The sequence below is a fragment of the Phaseolus vulgaris genome, chromosome 11 (genome assembly GCF_051622355.1).
Source record: "Phaseolus vulgaris cultivar YP4 chromosome 11, ASM5162235v1, whole genome shotgun sequence".
NCBI classification, from domain to species: domain Eukaryota; kingdom Viridiplantae; phylum Streptophyta; class Magnoliopsida; order Fabales; family Fabaceae; genus Phaseolus; species Phaseolus vulgaris.
This window is the reverse complement of record NC_143508.1, coordinates 50,740,446-50,759,332: the sequence shown is the minus strand read 5'-3', so window position 1 is coordinate 50,759,332 and position 18,887 is coordinate 50,740,446. Positions and strand designations below refer to the sequence as shown.

The window sequence follows — 18,887 nt, the reverse complement described above, 5'->3', positions numbered from 1 at the left end:
CATGTGAAAACGAACAAGAAAAAACAACATTGTTCAATTTTTGTGATTAATATTATTTAATTGTAGGGTTATGGAATAATAACTATAAATTAATGTTTATGTCATTTTAATAAATATATATATATATATATATATATTATTGTACTATTCAATTCATTGTCAAAATATTCATAATATAATATCCATTTGACATGTCAAACCATCTGCAAATTAAAAACTCATTTGTTAGAATAGAAACAGTAGTGCAGACAGGTCAAACGAGTGCGGCTATTTTACATTTACAAGGGCGGTTATATAGCCGCACTTGATCAACACGCATTCTTAAATCGAAGATTTACAAGTGAAGTTATTTAGTCGCATTCGTAAATGCGATTTATAAATGCGACTATGGTAAATAATCGCATTCTTATTTAATTTTAAAAAAAAAATTAAAACCGTAAACCCTAAGGCAGCAACAGCGGTGGCAACAGCAACAACGAAGCAAATATGGCATAGCAAAAATCCAAACAGCAGACAATGAAGCTGGTGACCTTCGTCAATACAAGAAAACAAATAGATAAGAGAAACGAAAAAATATATATAAATCAATGGTGAAGAAGAAAGAGAACTCGAAAAGAACTTACAATGGCACAAAGAAGACAATGAAGGCTCGTAGAAAACGAGAGGAAGCACGAGAGCATAAACAAAAGAGAAAATGAAGCGTCAGATAACCCTTCGCCAATGCAAGAAAACAAACAAATAAGTGAAACAAAAAATATGTATAAACCGAATCGAAATGAACTTACATTGGTACGAGAACACAATGAAACTCGCAGAAGAGAGAAACACCATAGCAGAAACAAAGAGAAAACGCGAAGCGCCAAAAAAAAAAAAGTATGAAAGCGTAAGTGACGCGCTTCAAAATTAGGGTAAAAAAATTATTTAAGAATGCGGCTATTGGTAATAGCCGCATTCTTAAATCATGCGCTTTGATTTACGAATGCGGCTATTTAAAGAGCCACATTCGTAAATCATGCGCTTTGATTTAAGAATGCGGCTATTTAAATAGTTGCATTCGTAAATCATGCGTTTTGATTTAAGGATGCAGCTATTACAAATAGCCGCATTCGTAAATGAAATTAATTTCAAAAATACCACCGCATTTTGAATGACAACGGCTAACCCTAAAACTGCATTAAATAAATAGTCATTGTTTATACATTTTGTGCTAGTGAAATTAGTCCAATTTAATAATAGATTAATCACCTTAATATTTGGAGAATCCTTTACAAGTGGATCACCACTCGCTTTTTATCATCAAAGTTTGACAACCCTTCCTCGAAGAGGTCAATTCGCCCTTATAGGTTGTGCATCCATCTTAGATGATTTCAGCTCAACCTTGGTAAGAACATTTGACACCCACTGTGGGCCTAGTTAAAATTGTTCTGAGACCACAAGTCTTATGGTACTCACTAGAAGCTGGATTGTGGCTTCATCGTCATCATGAACCTCTCAACTTCTTCTTTTATATTAACTATAGTATGATCTGTCACATCAGAAATGAATTATTCTTGTTATTAAATATAAAGTGTGGTAGTGTAAAAAGGCATGTCTAGGAATATTATGACAATGAAAAACTTGGTACTTAAGCGTGTCCATTTATGACTCACATCTCTTTCCTAGAAACTTACCTGATGTACTATTTCACAATCTATAGCCATTATACCAGTAAATAATACTATTCATAGTGAGAAGTGTTGGGAAAAACGGGTAATTTTCCCACTAAAACAAAACCCTAACAGAGCTACCCGACAAATAATATTGAATAAATAAAGCGGAATAATAAAAGAGATAAAGAAGAAAAAACACACCCGAAAATTGTTAACCGAGTTCGGCCTGTTTAGCCTAATCTCCGAGCACAGCAAAAACAACTCGCTTTTATTATTATGGGAGAAGATATTACAAATTGGGATATTTAACAGTGAAGGAGGAAAGCTTAATTTATAACCCTCAAACCTCCTTCCCAAACAATGAACCCACCGATGTGGGACTTGGGATTAAGCCAAAATCAACAAATCTCCACCTTGGCTTAATTTCAAGTCCCACCTAAAACAAATCTTCTCAAAACATAACAAAAACAAACTTTGTAGTGCTTTAAATTTGCGCCTTCGGGCGCCAACTTCAAATGTGCAAGATATTAACCAAGTCTAAACAGTGTTCAAACTTGGTCCTTGTAACCACCTTGGTGAGCATATCTGCAGGATTCTCCGTAGTGTGAATCTTCTGGAGAACAATCTCCTCTTCTTCGAGAATCTCACGCACAAAGTGATGACGAACATCAATGTGCTTCGTCCGTGCATGAAAGACTTGATTCTTTGCTAAATGAATAGCACTCTGACTGTCAGAATATAACTCAAGTTGTTTCTGACCAACTCCCAAGTCTTTAAGCAACCCATGAAGCCAAATTGCTTCCTTCACAGCCTCTGTAATCGCCATATACTCTGCTCCTGTCGTTGACAAAGCCACCGTAGACTGCAAGGTACACTTCCAACTAACTGGCGCTTTTGCTAAAGTGAACAAATAGCCAGTTGTAGACCGTCGCTTATCCAAATCACCTGCATAATCAGAATCACAATATCCAACTATGCATTGACCAAGTGATTCATCTTGCTCAAATTTCAATCCAACATGTAAGGTATTTTGGAGGTACCATAGAATCCATCTCACAGCTTGCCAATGTCCCTTGCCCGGATTATGCATGTACCTGCTAACAACACTCACAGCCTGTGAAATATCTGGTCTTGTACACACCATTGCATACATCAAGCTTCCAACCGCATTTGCATATGGGACTTTCGCCATGTATTCTCGTTCTTCATCAGTCGTCGGAGATAAACGGCTACTTAATTTCAAATGAGGAGCAAGTGGGGTACTTACAGGTTTTGTATCTTTGTGTATACCAAAATGTTGTAGTACCTTCTGCAAATACTGCTTCTGTGACAGCCAAAGTTTTCCCCTCTCCCTGTCCCTGTTTATCTCCATGCCGAGAATCTTCTTGGCTTCCCCCAAATCCTTCATCTCGAACTCTTTATTCAACTGAGCCTTTAACCTGTCAATCTCAACTTGGCTCTTTGCTGCAATCAGCATATCATCAACATATAAGAGTAAGTAAATGTAGGAACCATCTTCAAGTCTGCGCAAATACACACAGTGATCATATTTGCTTCTCTTGTACTTCTGATCCTTCATGAACTTATCAAATCGTTTGTACCACTGTCTCGGAGATTGTTTCAGTCCGTACAACGATTTGCTAAGTTTACAAACCCAATCTTCTTTACCATCAACCTTGTATCCTTCTGGTTGAGTCATATAGATTTCCTCCTCCAAATCACCGTGTAGGAATGCGGTCTTTACATCAAGTTGAGCAAGCTCCAAATTCAACTGTGCTACCAAGACCAACAAAATTCGAATGGAGGAATGTTTAACAACTGGAGAAAATACCTCATTATAATCAATTCCCTCTCTCTGAGCAAAGCCTTTAGCAACCAACCTTGCCTTGTAGCGAACATCTTCTTTATTAGGAAATCATTCTTTCTTTGCAAATACCCATTTGCACCCAATTGCCTTCTTACCTTTTGGTAATTGTGCCAACTTCCACGTCTTGTTCTTCTTCAAAGACTGCATCTCCTCTTCCATCGCACCTGCCCAATTACCACTCTCTGAACTCAGAATGGCTTCTTGGTAAGTGGATGGAATGTCATCAACAACTGGAAGTGCATAGGCAACCATATCAATGAAACGAGCAGGCTTATGAATGTTTCGTCTCTGTCTTCTAACTGCAATTGACGCTGATTGCTGTTGAGATTCTTGGGCAGGAACTTCTTCCTCATCTAACTCTTCTTCTGTCATAGGAGAGTCACTTGTGGTATTTCGTGTTGGGATCACCACTGTCTGCTCAAACTCCACCTGCTTCTGGGCACACTCCACCTGCTGTGGAGTAATATCAGCTCCTTCTAGATTTACCTTCTTTAACATGGAAGATTCATCAAAGGTAACATCCCTGCTGATAATCGTCTTCTTTGCCTCTAGACACCACTAACGGTATCCCTTCACTCCAGGACTAAAGCCCATGAAAAGAGCCTTCTTTGCCCGTGGATCCAACTTTGATTCAATCACATGATAATATGCAATAGAACCAAAAACATGCAAAGAATCATAATCAGTTGCAGGTTTTCCAGACCATACCTCTAACGGGGTTTTTCCATCTATAGTAGATGATGGCAAACGATTGACGAGATGTTGAGCGTATGTCACAGCCTCAGCCCAAAACTCTCTGCCTAACTCAGCATTAGACAACATACAACGAACTTTCTCCACAAGTGTCTTGTTCATACGCTCCGAAACCCCATTCTGCTGTGGTGTTTTTCTAACAGTGAAGTGCCGAACTATGCCACAATCTTGGCATACCTTCAGGAACGGATCACTCTTGTATTCTCCTCCATTGTCTGTTCAGAGAACCTTAATCTTCCTTCCTGTCTGGTTTTCAACTTGAGCTTTCCACTTAAGGAAAATTTCAAGCACATCATTTTTGTTCTTCATAGTAAACACCCAAACTCTCCTGGAAAAATCATCAACAAAAGTGACAAAATAATGCCTACCTCCGATTGACGGAGTCTTGGCAGGTCCCCACACATCTGAATGCACATAATCCAGAATACCCTTGGTATTGTGAATTGCAGTGCCAAACTTCACTCTTCGTTGTTTTCCCAGAACACAATGCTCACAAAATTCAAGTTTGCAAGCCTTCGTACCTTTCAACAATCCCTGCTTGGTAAGAATTTGCAAGGATTTCTCTCCAGCATGTCCCAACCTCATATGCCACAACTTCGTTGCCTCAACATCCTTCTTAGAGCTAGAAGTTGTTGTCGCTACTGTCCCCACCACTGTACTACCTTGATAGTAATACAAATTGTTCTTCCTCACGCCTTTCAACATCACCAGTGCTCCTGAAGTTGCTTTAAGAATTCCATCTCGCATCGTCACAACTAGGCCTTTAGATTCTAAAGCCCCCAATGAGATGAGATTCTTCTTTAACTTTGGCACGTACCGTACATCCCGCAAAATTCTGGTGGATCCATTATGATTTTGCAGCTTGATTGAACCTATCCCAGCTGTCTTACATGGATTATCATTACCCATGTAAACAACCCCGCCATCAAGTTCTTGAAATTCAAAGAACCAATCCCGAATGGGACACATATGATAGGTACAACCTGAATCCAATATCCACTCATCTGGATACGATGATGCTGAAAGCGAGACAATTAAAGAAATATCTGATTCCACATCACTTTTGCATTCTGCAACATTTGCATCTTGTGGAGCCTTCCCTTTCTTCTACAGTTTTGGACAATCTTTCTTCCTGTGTCCTTTCTCATGACAGAAAGCACACTCATCTTTGGCAACGGCTCGACCTTTAGACTTAGACCTCCCTCTTCTCCCCTTTGTCTGACTTTGCTGACGACCTCTTGCCATCACAAACTCAAAATATTGTATTCAATATTACAAACAATTTCAAACAACCCAAGGCGAACCTTCGGCTCTTGATACTACTTGTTCGGAAAAACAGGTAATTTTCCCACTAAAACAAAACCCTAACAGAGCTACCCGACAAATAATATTGAATAAATAAAGCGGAATAATAAAAGAGATAAAGAAGAAAAAACACACCCGAAAATTGTTAACGGAGTTCGGTCTGTTTAGCCTAATCTCCGAGCACAGCAAAAACAACTCGCTTTTATTATTATGGGAGAAGATATTACAAATTGGAATATTTAACAGTGAAGGAGGAGAGTTTAATTTATAACCCTCAAACCTCCTTCCCAAACAAACCCACTGATGTGGGAATTGGGATTAAGTCAAAATCAACAAGAAGTGCATAAATCGATTTTAGATCCATGGAAAAAAAATGAGATATAGATGTTCAATGGAAATAATTTTTCGTTGTGGAATACATTACCAGGAGAATGTGGCACCATCCAAATGTGTCTTATTGTCAAGGAGATTAGCGTGACATCTCCAGTAGAAGATGAAATGGACTTCGACCTTAGGGTAGAATTTAGAGACAATCGACCTACCTTTGATGACCATCATCACGGTAAATTCGACCATCTACCCACTCAACTCACTAGGATCTGAAAGATGATCAACTGTGCTTTAAGGAATGATATTGAAAGAGTCCTCATCTGTAATGTCGACCTGTTTGCTTGGATTCTAGCATGCATGCCTGACATAGTCTCTAACTTTATGTGTCATAAGCTTGTCATTCAACCCCAGGCAAAGCCCATGGCCCAAAGGAAACACAAGCTCACAAAGGAGAGAAGACTAGCAGTTGATTTAGAGAAAATGGCAAGTAGAGAATGTGCATTGATTACGCTGACTTAAACAAGACATGTCCAAAAGACATATATCCCCTTCCAAGTATAGATTGGCTCATGGATAATGTTTAAGGTTTCGAGTTGTTCAACTTTCTTGGTTCCAATTTTAGGTACAATTAGATCAGAATGTATCTGTATAATGAAGAAAAGATTGCATTCATGACAAAAGGGTTCAACTTTTGTTACAAGGTCATGTCTTTTGACCATAAAAATGCTTGTGCCAGCTACTAATGGAAAAAGTGTTCAAAGACCTCATCAATAATATCGTGAGGTTTATGTTGCTGACATGGTAATTAAATCAGTGACAGTCAAAGACCATCCAATCCACTTGGAGAAAGTGTCTAACCAAGTTTGAGCACACAATATGTGTCTCAACCCTAAAAAATGCTTCTTCAGGAATATTGGTGGCGTAAAGTTCTTAGGCTAGGTATTGAGACCAATCTAGAAAAGTGTGAGGTCATCTTAAGTATGAGGAGTTCGAGTAACCTCAAGGAACTCCAATGTCTGAACAGGAAGCTGCAACTCTTTCCAGATTTCTACCTAAGTTCCACGAGAAGGTCAAGACATTCTTTTGGTCTTTATTTTGGATGAAAAAGGTCATTCTGATTTTTTTTTATTTTGATTTTGCTTTGTCTTATTTTTATTTTATTTTGAATTTTATTATTTTTATAGTTTCTTATTTTTCTAACTTCTAGGTGTTTAGTTTTTCTAGTATTTAAATTCTTTTTTATGTATTTTGTTTTGTGATTATTAATAAATTAGACCTTCGGTTTTAAGATTAGAACCAGTTAGTGATCTGGACAAGGGGAATAACGCACAATAAGTAAAACATCTCTTGAGGTGAGAAGGAAGATGGTAATAGCTCAATAACAAAGCGGGCATGATTTTACTATCTTCTATTGGTAAGTCCCATATGTTGCTTTTCAGTACACCTTCCCACTCTGAAACAGATGACTTTGACTGTAAGATACCTCCTACCGTTTCAAGGGCCAGAGGCAGTCCTTGGCACTTTTCAACTATATTGAAGTCAATCTCCTCCAACACAGAATTCGACTTAGAGTTATCATCGTGAAATGCATGTTTAGCAAAAACTTGCCAACTGTGATCTTTTTGTAATTGCTTTAGTGGGTGAATTTTGTTTGACTCCACGGTAGATGTAACTTTGTTAATGCGTGTTGTGACAAGAATTTTACTTCCCTTAGCACCATATTTAAGAGAAGTTTGCAATGATTTCCATTGATCTCGGTCTTCGTTCCAGACATCATCCAGAAGCAGAAGAAACTTCATTCCAGTCAATTTTTCTTTCAGTTTTCCATGAACCATTTCTAGGTCTTCACTATCATCTTTTGATTTAGTGAAAGCCCTAATAATTGCTTTTGATACCCTCAGAACGTGAAATTCATCTGAAACACAGAACCAAGCTTTAAGGTCAAATTTAGCTTCCTTATTCTTAGGGTCATTGTATACATGTTGAGCAGGTGTGGTCTTACCCATCCCACCCATACCTACATACCTACAATAGAAAGTATTGACAACTGGTTATGATTGTTACTCTCAGAAGTAAGCCACTTAAGGATGATTTGTTTGTCCTCATCTCTGCCATAAATAACCTCTTGAGCCACCAACGATGAGGATTCATTTATTTTCCCTGACACGTTATTAGCCAACCCAGATCCAAAACCACTGGAAATTTTGAAATCTTGAACAATCTTTTGGTTTAAGAGAGATTCTAGTTCATCTAGGAGTTCTAACATCTCGGATTGAAAATTGTTTACCTTGCTAGAACTGCTCTGAAATTCAGGTTTCAACTGAGTTTTGGAGAATTCATAGTCTATTTGCTCCAACAGATCCTCATCAAGCCATTCTCTGACCTCATCAAGCCATTCTTTGACCAATGAATTAGTGAACTGCTTTTGTTCTGCATCATCAATCACAACATCGATGTCCATCAGCTTCATTTTCAACTGTTTCAGTTGCCTCTCATCGAGCTCTCCGCCACGAAAGTAGTCGAGAAGTTGATGAGAATCGAGCTTGTCAAATAGTGCCTGGAGAACAGCACCTCCAATAGTTTCAAGGTCTGACATGGTTGGAAAGGAAGTGGGAGAATGAAAGAGAAGAAAGGATTGTGAAAGTTGGAGTGAAGGTGAGAATTCTTCACGATGGCTTTACTTCAATCCTTGTGTTTGAGTGTTCTGAACCACACAAATACGATCACGTGCATAAAGTAGTTGAGTTTGGATAATGTTCTGAAAATATCTCAACTCCTTATATTAAATCCAAGGAACCTTAATTATGTCTCAACTCTTAAATTTATAGACATTCCATACCTAACTTACCTATCAAAAAACTAATTAAACAACTCAAACATTACTAAAAAGCAACCCAACTCAGATCATTTCTTTCCTTCCTTTCTCAAGTATCAATCCCTATTTATTTTTCTCAGTTTTCAATTTTATCTTCCTTCGTTTTCCTATTTTTTTGTTTCCCTGTCTGGTGATCCAATTTTTCTTTTATTTAGACAGTGACAGAGTTGAATCAGTCATGATTCTATTACTCATGATTCTATTACTCTAGCTAGCTCAAATTTATTTAGAAAAGTTAACCATAGTATAAAAATAATAAATCAATAAATATCTTAGATATACTAAAATCAAAATTCCTTATTGATACAGTTAAAGTTATATTAAAATGATGACGGAATTTATTTAAGGAGGATTGTGTTATTGGATTAGAAATTATATGTATTGCATCTATGTTCTCCTTCCTTAGACATGCTAAAGGGTAGGAAATTATATCAATAAAGGTTAAGGTGCAATATTAACAAAAAAATTTCTTGGCCCAAGGGATATAAAAAAAATGGAATACTAATATAAAGGGTTGGCTTTTTGGCCCTGGCTCCTAATTAACACAAACAAATATCTCAATCATCTTCCTGCTCTTTTATGATGCAACAAAAATAAAAATTAAGCAACCACAACTGTCAATTCATCAGTAAAACTCTCAAAAACGGTTTCAGGTTCACACACTCACTTGGTTTAAATGGTCTCATTCCTTCTTGTCTTGTCATTATTTGTCCTAATCAATTATCTTGTCATTATTTTCATGTATCATAATTTTAACTACATTTGAATAGGGATTCAGTCATATTTTCTTTTCTACCCTGTGTCTAATTCATCTCACTATTTAATATTTAAACACAAATTCTTTTTTCCACAATTCAAAATTAATATTCTAGTTCTTTTTTATTTGAAAAAATAAACTAGAAAATAAACAAATTAAAACTGAAATTTATTCAAGAAAGATCATTCAAGACTTAAAAGTACCAAACTAACAAAACAGGAAATTTATTCAAAATAAGCAATAAAAACAAACTAAACAAATAAGCAAATAAAAAGAAAACAAAATAACCAAAAAATAAAATAAATAAAATAAGATAAAATTCAAATAATTTGAAAAGAAAAGAGAATTAGAAAGATAAAACCATATTTTTGCTCAATCCTCTCTTCTTAAGAAGTCATCCAGCTTTTTGTTAAAATCTTTATCTACAGTCTTGCTTCATTTGCTGGATCTGCCCCCTGAATATTAGAACCTATCCTCAGGTCAAAATACATAACATAGGTAGGGTTTCCCTTGAAATTCTCCATGGTTTACCAGTTGGACTTATCTGATAGGAGTGATTGGTACCGTCATCATCATCTCTCAGTCTTTTCTAACTTCTCTCCTTGCTTCTCTTTTCTTTACTTTTAACTTCTATTCTTCCGAGTTGTCTTCTCAATTGCTCAATCTATAAAAACTTGTTTTCTTCATATCATAAGACAACTCAAGCAAAGATTAGTATAACAAGTAAATAGTTTTTTTTTTTTTTTTAAAAAAATGAAATAAAGAAAAACAGAAAATTTAAAATAACAAAAGAAAGAGAAATAAATAGTAAATGAAAAACAGAACAAAAAAAATAAAATAAAAGAAACAAAAACTTAAATAAAAACTAAATAAAATAATAAAACTATAATTTTTAACAAAGAGAAAAATAAAATCAATAAAAACAAGAATAATATATAAAAACTAAAAATATGCAAAATAAAAAAAATTAAATAACTAACTAACTAAGAAAACTAAAACAGAATATATAGATAGAAAAAAAACTTGCGTAAAATAAAAACTAAAAAATAAAAAACTAAATAAAAAACTATTAAGAAAAATAACTAAATAATATAAAAATGAAACAAAAATAAAACAGAAACTAATAGTAAAACAGAAACTACTTAAACAGAAACGTAAACTCTAAATAAACAATTTAAGCTAAACGTAAAAATAAAATATGATAAAACAAAATCCAAATCAAAATAAAATAAAAATAAAAATAAAAATAAAAACAAAAATAAAATAAAATAATTACAGTAAAAAAAACTACGTAAACAATGTAAAAATAAAGAAGTAAAGAATAAAATAAAATATAACAAAACAGAATCAAAATAAAATAAATAAAGTAAACAAATAAAAATAAAAAAAAGTTAAAAGAAAAATTATTAACATAAAAATAACAGTTTTACAAAAAAAAAAACAAACATATTCACATCTAAAAAAAAACTTTTTACATATTCAAAACTAGAAAAAAAAAAAAAAAAAAATATACAGATCTAAAAAATAAAAAAAAATTATTCACATCTAAAAATAAAAACAAAATCTTTACAAAAATATACAATTCTAAAAAAAATCAAAAACTAAAAAATTTATTCACATAAAAAAAATAGTTAATATATTCACAATATTTAGGAAATTATACTCAACAAATCAAACCTGTTCCCCGGCAACGGCGCCAAAAACTTGATTGACTTTTTACTGCAAGTGCACCGCGTTTGTCAAAAGTAATAATGGTTCCTAAGAACGGATATCAATCCCACAAGGAACAGTGAATTATCGAGTACAATAATCGCTAAATATAAAAACATAACATTTAAAAGAGTTTTGAATTAATTGTGTTGGCACTGATCAATAAGAAAACACACAAAGAATTAGTTGTTTCAATTGAAAAAATAAGGATTAGTTTCATCTCTCTCACTCTCAATTATTTTGATTAGCATGTCAATATTTGATTGAAATTGATGCCCGTATAAAAATCATTTATATCGATTTCTCGCATATAAAATCCTTAAGAATGTCCCTAACTATCGATCTCTCGCATAATTATAAGAACAACTTAGAACGAAGCTCAGACGTTTAATAGCAATTAACATTTTAAGTCTATTCCTAACACTCAAATATGTTAAGTATTGTTGTTTAGGTCAGAACCCTAAAAATACCTCCCGGTCAGATTTAAGATTCTCAATTTGTCACGGAAAATTAAAAGTAAAACAACAATACCAATAATCAATCAAGAACTGAATATTAATATATAAGATATCACTCCTCAATACATAAGAGTTTGAGCAGATTACTCCCAATCCCAAAGGTAGAATTAGCCACGCATACTTCTAGCACCTTCCATTCTCCCAACTGGTTACAATTCACTCTATGGTGTTTTCCTCTCAATCTGGCACCTTAAGGTTGAGCCTCTAGCCCTCTATTTATCGTAGTTTTCTAGGGTTAGGCTAACGGGCTGATAAAACATAAGAAAGTCCCAATCTTCATTTGCATCTTTTTCCATTATGGGACCTTCTATCTTTATCTTTTTAGCTCAAATCATTCATCTTTAATCCAAATCTTCAATCTTCCTTATAAATCTGCAATTAACATCAAATTTCGGAATAAAATACTCTTATTCAAATAAAGATCATAAAAAATGTAAAAAGGTATAAATTCATAAATTAGGGATTATTTTTTTTATGTAAATTAACAATAAATCCTCATAAGTGTCTATATTTTAATATGAAATATTACTTAAATTAGACATTATCATGAACATGCACAAACGTAGATTCCTTCTTGACAAAAAATGACATAATATCATTAGAAGTGAACCAAAAAGTGGAAGAAAACAAATACCCTTTAGAGAACCAAATTGTAGAGAAAGGCAGTGTGCAATTTATCTATTTTTTCCTAATTTCTTCATGAATCTTCCAATAATTTCCTTCCTCCATTCTTAACTATCTAAAATTTGAATTAAATGACTCCATTTATCTCATGACTCAAGAACAAATATTTGGATTCAATAATTCTGAAAGTAGGGATTATTGTTATTTCAAACGACAATTAAGACAAAAAATAATTCAATTTTCTCATGTAAATTTATTAAATATTGTCACAGTTATCATTGAAGAAAGTGGTGAGCTAGAGATTAAAATATCTGCATTAAATAAAGATTGTATTTGAAATGAAGAAATTGTGGAGAGTTGACCCCTGATGAAAACGTAGGCATATGAGAATTTGTGCCTTAGGAATTTCCAATTTGTGCTTCGTCTACTAGTTTACTACTTTTCTATCAACCCATATGTATTTAATGTGACCAATCTTTTCCCAGTGAAATTGGTTCCTCGTTCTATTAGGTAATATTTAGTGATTTCATTTAGTATAAAAAATAACTAGTTATTTTTTTTATCAGTAAAAAATAAAATAAAATAAAAGGAATATTTCAGGAATGCTCCAACCTACCCAGAGAAAAACATATAACAGAATACAAATCCCCTACTTTCATAAGGCTCTTCCCAGCTTAAAAGCAAGCTGCAATCACTCATACAAAATAAGAAACAAGAAAGAATCAAACTAAAAGTTATTCTTACATCAATTTCTGCTGCATTTTGTATTTCTTTCTGCAGATTTTCATACAGATTTAGTGCAGGAGGTTAAGCTTGGTGAATCATTGGCTCCTAAAGAAAAGCCACGCTCACTGCTTAAAACTGCAGCCTGTCCGAGAGCATACTATCAAAGCCTATACTAATGGACATTGGCTTCTGTTGTTGGTTTCTTCTAGTTTTAGAGTTTGAATCTTCTTCTCTTAACTTTCTTCCAGGATAAGGCCTTGCTCAGCTGCCAAACACAGATCCAAAAACAGTTTGGTCAAATTATCCCCTGCTCCAAATATAACTAGCTATAGTAACAGGAAATAAAAAAAGTTATTGATCTTATTGATTTATTTACTTTTAAAACTTGACCTATTTAATCTACCACTGAGCAGATACTGTCAATGAGAATTTGTGAGGAACACAAACATGTTCCCTCTTGTCTGAGGCAGGCATTGGAATTTTCTTATTTGCTATGCCTACTATAAAAGGAAGGACAGGGAAAAATAAAAAATATCCCATAGCATTCATATATATTTTAAAAGATGCTGAAGGATTATAGAATATTCATATCTGTAGTAGTGTTATAGTTCTAAATAACTAACTACATGAATAAATCTCAATCATTGATAACAATGATCCGTGTGATACTTACATTTATATTTCTGATAAGATCTTTTTGTAACTATATATTACCTTGGTAAACTAATAGAGATTGCTACATCAGTACTAAAAAGATTCTTGGATCTTTTTGATTGATTATTTTTATTTATATTTGAAATCTATTGTATTTCATGTGTGTTTGTTTATTTCTTAATAAATTAACCATAAAGGCCTTAAAAGACATGGTTTAGTGGCACAAAAGTCGAGAACTCGGAGGGTGACGATATGGTTAATGATATGGGTATTTGAGAATGAAAATAACATTATATACTTTTAAAATCTTAAATCACGACAGTTCGTCATTCACACGTCTTTCAATCTAATTCCACAAAAATATCCACTTCAATAGTCTTTACAATTATTTCAACTTCAAAACAGAATATCGATAATAAAAATTTAAAAAAAGACAAGAAGTTGATGAGTGGAGAAAGAGGTGAACTAGAGATTAAAATATTTGTACTAAATAAGATTGTATTTGAAATGCTTGAAAGATAATGTTGAGAATTGGCACCTGATGAAAATGTAGGCATATGAGAATTGGTGCCTTAGGAATTTCTAATTTGTGCTTCATCTTATATGTTTACTGCTTCCATATCAAGCCATATAGTTTTAATGTGAGCAATCTTTTCCCAATCTTCGCCTTCTTCTTTCTTGCACCGCTGTTTGAGCAACGGACAATTTCTAATGTTAAGTTTTGAAATGGATTCAGGCAGACCCTCTTCTGGCAAGCATTGAAGTATTGGACAGTAATGAATAATCAATTCCCGAAGAGAGGAGAGGTGACAGAGGCCTCTGTAGTCCAGTTTCTTAAGATTTGGAAAATAATCTATGTATAGCTTAGTAAGGGAGACTGGGAGCAAACCTTCCCCCGGAAAACACTCCACATCCACATTTTGAATAAACAAGAATTCTATGGAAGGGTTGGTTCCCCAAACCCCCTTCTTTAGTGAGGTAATAAGTTTGGAGCAACTAAAGAGCCTCATTTCTTTCATATTTGATGGAAAACATCCCTCAGACAATTCCACTCCTGGACAATTATTTATATACAGATGATTGAGAGATGGAAGGAGAGTGGACATGAGTTTAGGCATTAATTTCAATTTCTCCAATTCTTCAATACGAAATGTCTTTAGCTCTGGTGCAGATAATCCTTCATTGGAAAATGATTCAAATTCACAACATTTTTTAATTTTCAAATACTTCAAATGACAATGAGGGTGCGCCTGTGATATCATCTGCAGGTTATGACATCCATCCAAAATAAGGAGGCCGAGTTTTGGGAACAAGTCTAGAGGGAAGTTTGTGAGAGAGTCACAACATTGAGTGATACGCAAGTCTACAAGAAAATGGTAGCAATGGTTTATGGGAATATTAATGCCCGGACAAGATTCAATCCACAAGGATTCAAAAGGTGTATCAGATACGAGGAGCCCTAATATATTAAATGAAGATGTCTTCGTCTTCACACCTTCAATTTCTAACGCCTTCGGAGTCGAAGCCACAAGTTGTTCGCACCGAGCAATACTTAGAAGCCTTAAATGGGGAAGGTGCTCTGGCAAGTGCCCTTTCAATTTGGGACAACGAAGTACAAAAAGTCTTTCAAGACTTGGAAAAGCACACGACATGCATTTCCATTCTTCCCATTCCTTCATACCCCTAAATGTCAACTCTTCCAATGATGCAAATGCAGATGAGCTATTCCCATAAAAATCAACATCTATCCTCACTATCTGATCAAGGCCGTCAATTGTCAACTCCTTGAGAAATGTCAAAAGTCCAAGGGAAGGCAATTGCAAGCAATGTTTACAGTCCACCAAAACTAAGGACACCACATTCAATAAAGAATTATCAGATAACCAACGGGGAAATTGTGTGCCACCATAGGAAACGATTAACAACCACTCCAAATGTTTGGAAGGTTGCAGATTCTCTAGTACTTGTTTTTCTTTTATTGAATTCTCATTGTTCCGCTGCGAATCCCATTCTAAACTTAGCTCCACAACATGTGTTTTATTCTTCAAATCCACTGCTAATGCATCACAGGGATCCACAATATTTTCAAGATTTTGAATTGACAGCTTTCCGTGAAGATCAAGTTGTCCTAGTTGTTGAATATTGCTGACCTCATTACTACTTTTGCAAACCTCAAACCTACTCATCCATACTTGAAGATTTTTCAACTTTCCTAAAAGCACTGGAACCTTTCTCAAAGTAGTTCCCTTAAGTTCAAGGCGGCACAACTTAGTGAGCTCATGCAAAGTCGAGGGTAGCTCCTTCAGAAGGTTACAATCGTTGAGCTTCAACACTTGCAAGTTATAGAGTGAACACATTGAGTCGGGAAGACTTGTTATGCGTGTGCTTGAAAGGTCTAATGAACGGAGATGTATAAGATCGGCTATAGTGTCAGGCACCTCTTTTACGTTATGACAAGAAGACAAAGATAAGAGTCGTAAGAACTTAAAGTTGGAGATCAATTCTTGTATTGACATTGCACAATTACTAGATATGGACAGAAATGTCCGTAGCCTTTTAGCATCACGTAAACTCCTATACTCATCACATTCAATAGGATTCTTTAGCGTTGAAAAGTGGCGGGTAGTCTTTGGTATGCTTCCTGGTCTATCAACACCCAACCTGTAGCACATTTCACCAGAAACATATTTTGCTAAATCATTCAGAAGGTCGTGCATCACAAAATGTTTTTGGTTGTTCCAAATTGGCTGCTGAAAGAATGACCTTGATAATAGATCATTGAAGTACTGTTCACCTACTTTTTCTGGAGACTTACTCTGATGAGAGCATTGTAGAAAATTTTCAGCCATCCATGAGAAAATTAAGCTCTCCTTATCAAACTTATGGTCTTTGGGGAATAACGCACAATAAGTGAAACATCTCTTGAGATGAGAAGGAAGATGGTAATAGCTCAATAACAAAGCAGGGATGATTTTACTATCTTCTATTGCTAACTCCCATATGTTGCTTCTCAATACACCTTCCCAGTCTTCAACAAATGACTTTGACTGTAAAAGACCTCCTACCGTTTCAAGGGCCAGAGGCAGTCCTTGGCACTTTTCAACTATCTTCATGCCAATCTCCTCCAACACAGAATTCGACTTAGAGTTATCATCTTGAAATGCATGTTTAGCAAAAACTTGCCAACTGTGATCTTTTGGTAATTGCTTTAGTTGGTGAATATTGTTTGACTCCATGATAGAAGCAACTTTGTTAATGCGTGTTGTGATAAGAATTTTACTTCCCTTATCACCATATTTAAGAGGACTTTGCAATGATTTCCATTGGTCTCGGTGTTCGTTCCAAACATCATCAAGAACCAAAAGAAACTTCCTTCCTATCAATGATTTTTTCAATCGACCCTGAACCATTTCTAGATTTCTACTATCATCAGTTGAATTTTGAATTGCCTCAAGAATTGCTCTGGTTAACATGAAAACATCGAATTCATCAGAAACGCATACCCAGGCTTTGATAGAAAATTTAGCCTCTATCATTGGGTCATTGTACACATGTTGAGCAAGTGTGGTCTTACCCATCCCGCCCATTCCCACTACAGAATGTATTGAAAGGTGGTTATGATTTCCATGGTCTGATGTCAGCCAATTAAGGATAATTTGTTTCTCCTCATCTCTGCCATAAATAACCTCTTCAGCCACCAATGATGAAGATTCATTTCTTTTCTCTAACACTTTATTAGCCAATTCCGATCCCACACCGCCAACATTTTTGAGACCTAGATCATCCTTTTGGTTTAACAGAGATTCAAGGTCATCTAGAAGTTCTTTCAGCTTGGATTCAAGAATGCGTACCTTGTTAGAACTGGTTTGGTATTGAAGTTGTGACTGAGTTTTGGAGAATTCATAGTCTATTTCATCCAACAGATCCTCTGTGTCCAGCAACACGTCTCTGACCTCATCAAGCCACGCTTTAACATATGCATTTCTGAACTGCTTTAGTTCTGCATCATCAACCACAGCATTGATGGACACCAACTTCCTCTTCAAATTTTTGAGCAGCTTCTCATCCAGCTTTCTCCCACGAAAGTAGTCCAGAACTTGATGAGAATCCAGCTTGTCAAATAGCACCTGGAGAAGAGCACCAAAAAGAGCACCACCAAGAGTTTCAAGGAGCGGCATGGTTGGAAAGGAAGTGGGGAAATGAAAGAGAAGAAAGGGTTGTGAAAATTGAAAGTGAAGCTTAGTTAGGTGAATGAAGGAGTGAGAAAAGGTAATGAGTGAGGATTTTGTTGGAGATGGATTAACTTGAATAAAGGAGTGATGGAGAGGAAGCAGTAGCTGTTGATGATTATTGCCGACAGCACCATCTGGCTTTTACACTATTTTCTACTAACTTTAGTGAATTACTCTATTTTGGTGGCTTACTTTATGAATAAAGACACCTAACCCACTTACATCTTACATGACTATTAAATCAGTCCATTTCCCATTTTCTTTTTTCTTTTAGCAGAAGTGCTTCCTTATTAAGAATGGTTTGGAGTGCAACAACACATATATTTGATGAATTAAATGGTCTAAAGTAGTTGATTGTTTGTCTTAGTTAATATATTTGTCGTTTGTCTAATGATATGAAAGAATCTTTTTCTTGTTGAAGGTGAGTATTATGTCACTGATCTTTTTGGACTTTGTTTATAGTTGTGAATGGTCATATTAAACGACCTCAAGATGAAGGCATTGAATCCAATGTACTGGAATTATTAATTGGATCAAATATTCAATCCACATATAAAACTTCCATTCTTGGTTATGATTGTGAAGAATCTAAACAAGTATTTCACATTTGAGATTCAAGTTTTCAAGTGTGTAAGTCTGCCCATGTTTGTATGTCTAAGTGGTTCATTCACAACTTGCAGAATTTTGATTTCTTCCATATGTTATTTTTGCATGACTGCTTGTTTGTAAACAATGTAGAGAACTTTAAATAGTAATGTGTGGTTTGAATCTTGGTCATGTTTCTCTCAAGTCTGATGAAATTCGCAGTTTGAGACTGCATCTAAATCTAATTAATTTGTATGTGCAAAACTACTTTTGGGATTAAGTGAAATTGGTTCCTCGTTCTA

At 34.9% G+C, this 18,887-nt stretch overlaps 2 protein-coding genes across 5 annotated transcripts; both read right to left on the bottom strand.

Annotated features, from left to right (window-relative positions):
• Nucleotides 1-204: 204 nt before the first annotated feature.
• LOC137809512 (putative disease resistance RPP13-like protein 1) lies at nucleotides 205-8,712 on the bottom strand. Of its 3 annotated transcripts, none has more exons than XR_016517435.1 (2): nucleotides 8,192-8,712; nucleotides 205-522 (listed from the first exon to the last, which is right to left on the bottom strand). XR_016517435.1 is itself a non-coding variant. In XM_090297419.1 (2 exons), the coding sequence occupies exons 1-2, from the start codon at nucleotides 8,498-8,500 to the stop codon at nucleotides 7,167-7,169; spliced, it is 1,224 nt and encodes a 407-aa protein (XP_090153545.1). The 3 variants fall into 3 exon arrangements, 2 of the variants coding, with proteins under 2 accessions (XP_090153545.1, XP_090153546.1); XM_090297419.1 differs by lacking the exon at nucleotides 205-522 and adding an exon at nucleotides 7,167-7,819 and having other exon boundaries at nucleotides 7,930-8,500; XM_090297420.1 differs by lacking the exon at nucleotides 205-522 and adding an exon at nucleotides 7,227-7,819 and having other exon boundaries at nucleotides 8,192-8,500.
• Nucleotides 8,713-13,024: 4,312 nt separating this feature from the next.
• Nucleotides 13,025-18,188, bottom strand: LOC137827956 (putative disease resistance RPP13-like protein 1). 2 transcript variants are annotated; one of them, XM_090297416.1, is made up of 3 exons: nucleotides 17,620-17,752; nucleotides 14,307-17,543; nucleotides 13,025-13,379 (listed from the first exon to the last, which is right to left on the bottom strand). In XM_090297416.1, the coding sequence occupies exon 2, from the start codon at nucleotides 17,353-17,355 to the stop codon at nucleotides 14,368-14,370; it is 2,988 nt and encodes a 995-aa protein (XP_090153542.1). In that variant the 5' UTR covers nucleotides 17,356-17,543; nucleotides 17,620-17,752; the 3' UTR covers nucleotides 13,025-13,379; nucleotides 14,307-14,367. The 2 variants fall into 2 exon arrangements, with proteins under 2 accessions (XP_090153542.1, XP_068490472.2); XM_068634371.2 differs by having other exon boundaries at nucleotides 14,307-18,188.
• Between the last annotated feature and the right edge of the window lie 699 nt (nucleotides 18,189-18,887).

Bases quoted from the DNA above. Each gene is read 5' to 3' on its own strand.
- LOC137809512 (XM_090297419.1), bottom strand. From the start codon at position 8,500: ATGTCAGACCTTGAAACTATTGGAGGTGCTGTTCTCCAGGCACTATTT. The intron at 7,820-7,929 runs GTATGTAGGTAT...TCTGTGTTTCAG, and splicing joins GTCAATACTTTCTATTGTAG to ATGAATTTCACGTTCTGAGG.
- LOC137827956 (XM_068634371.2), bottom strand. From the start codon at position 17,946: ATGCCGCTCCTTGAAACTCTTGGTGGTGCTCTTTTTGGTGCTCTTCTC.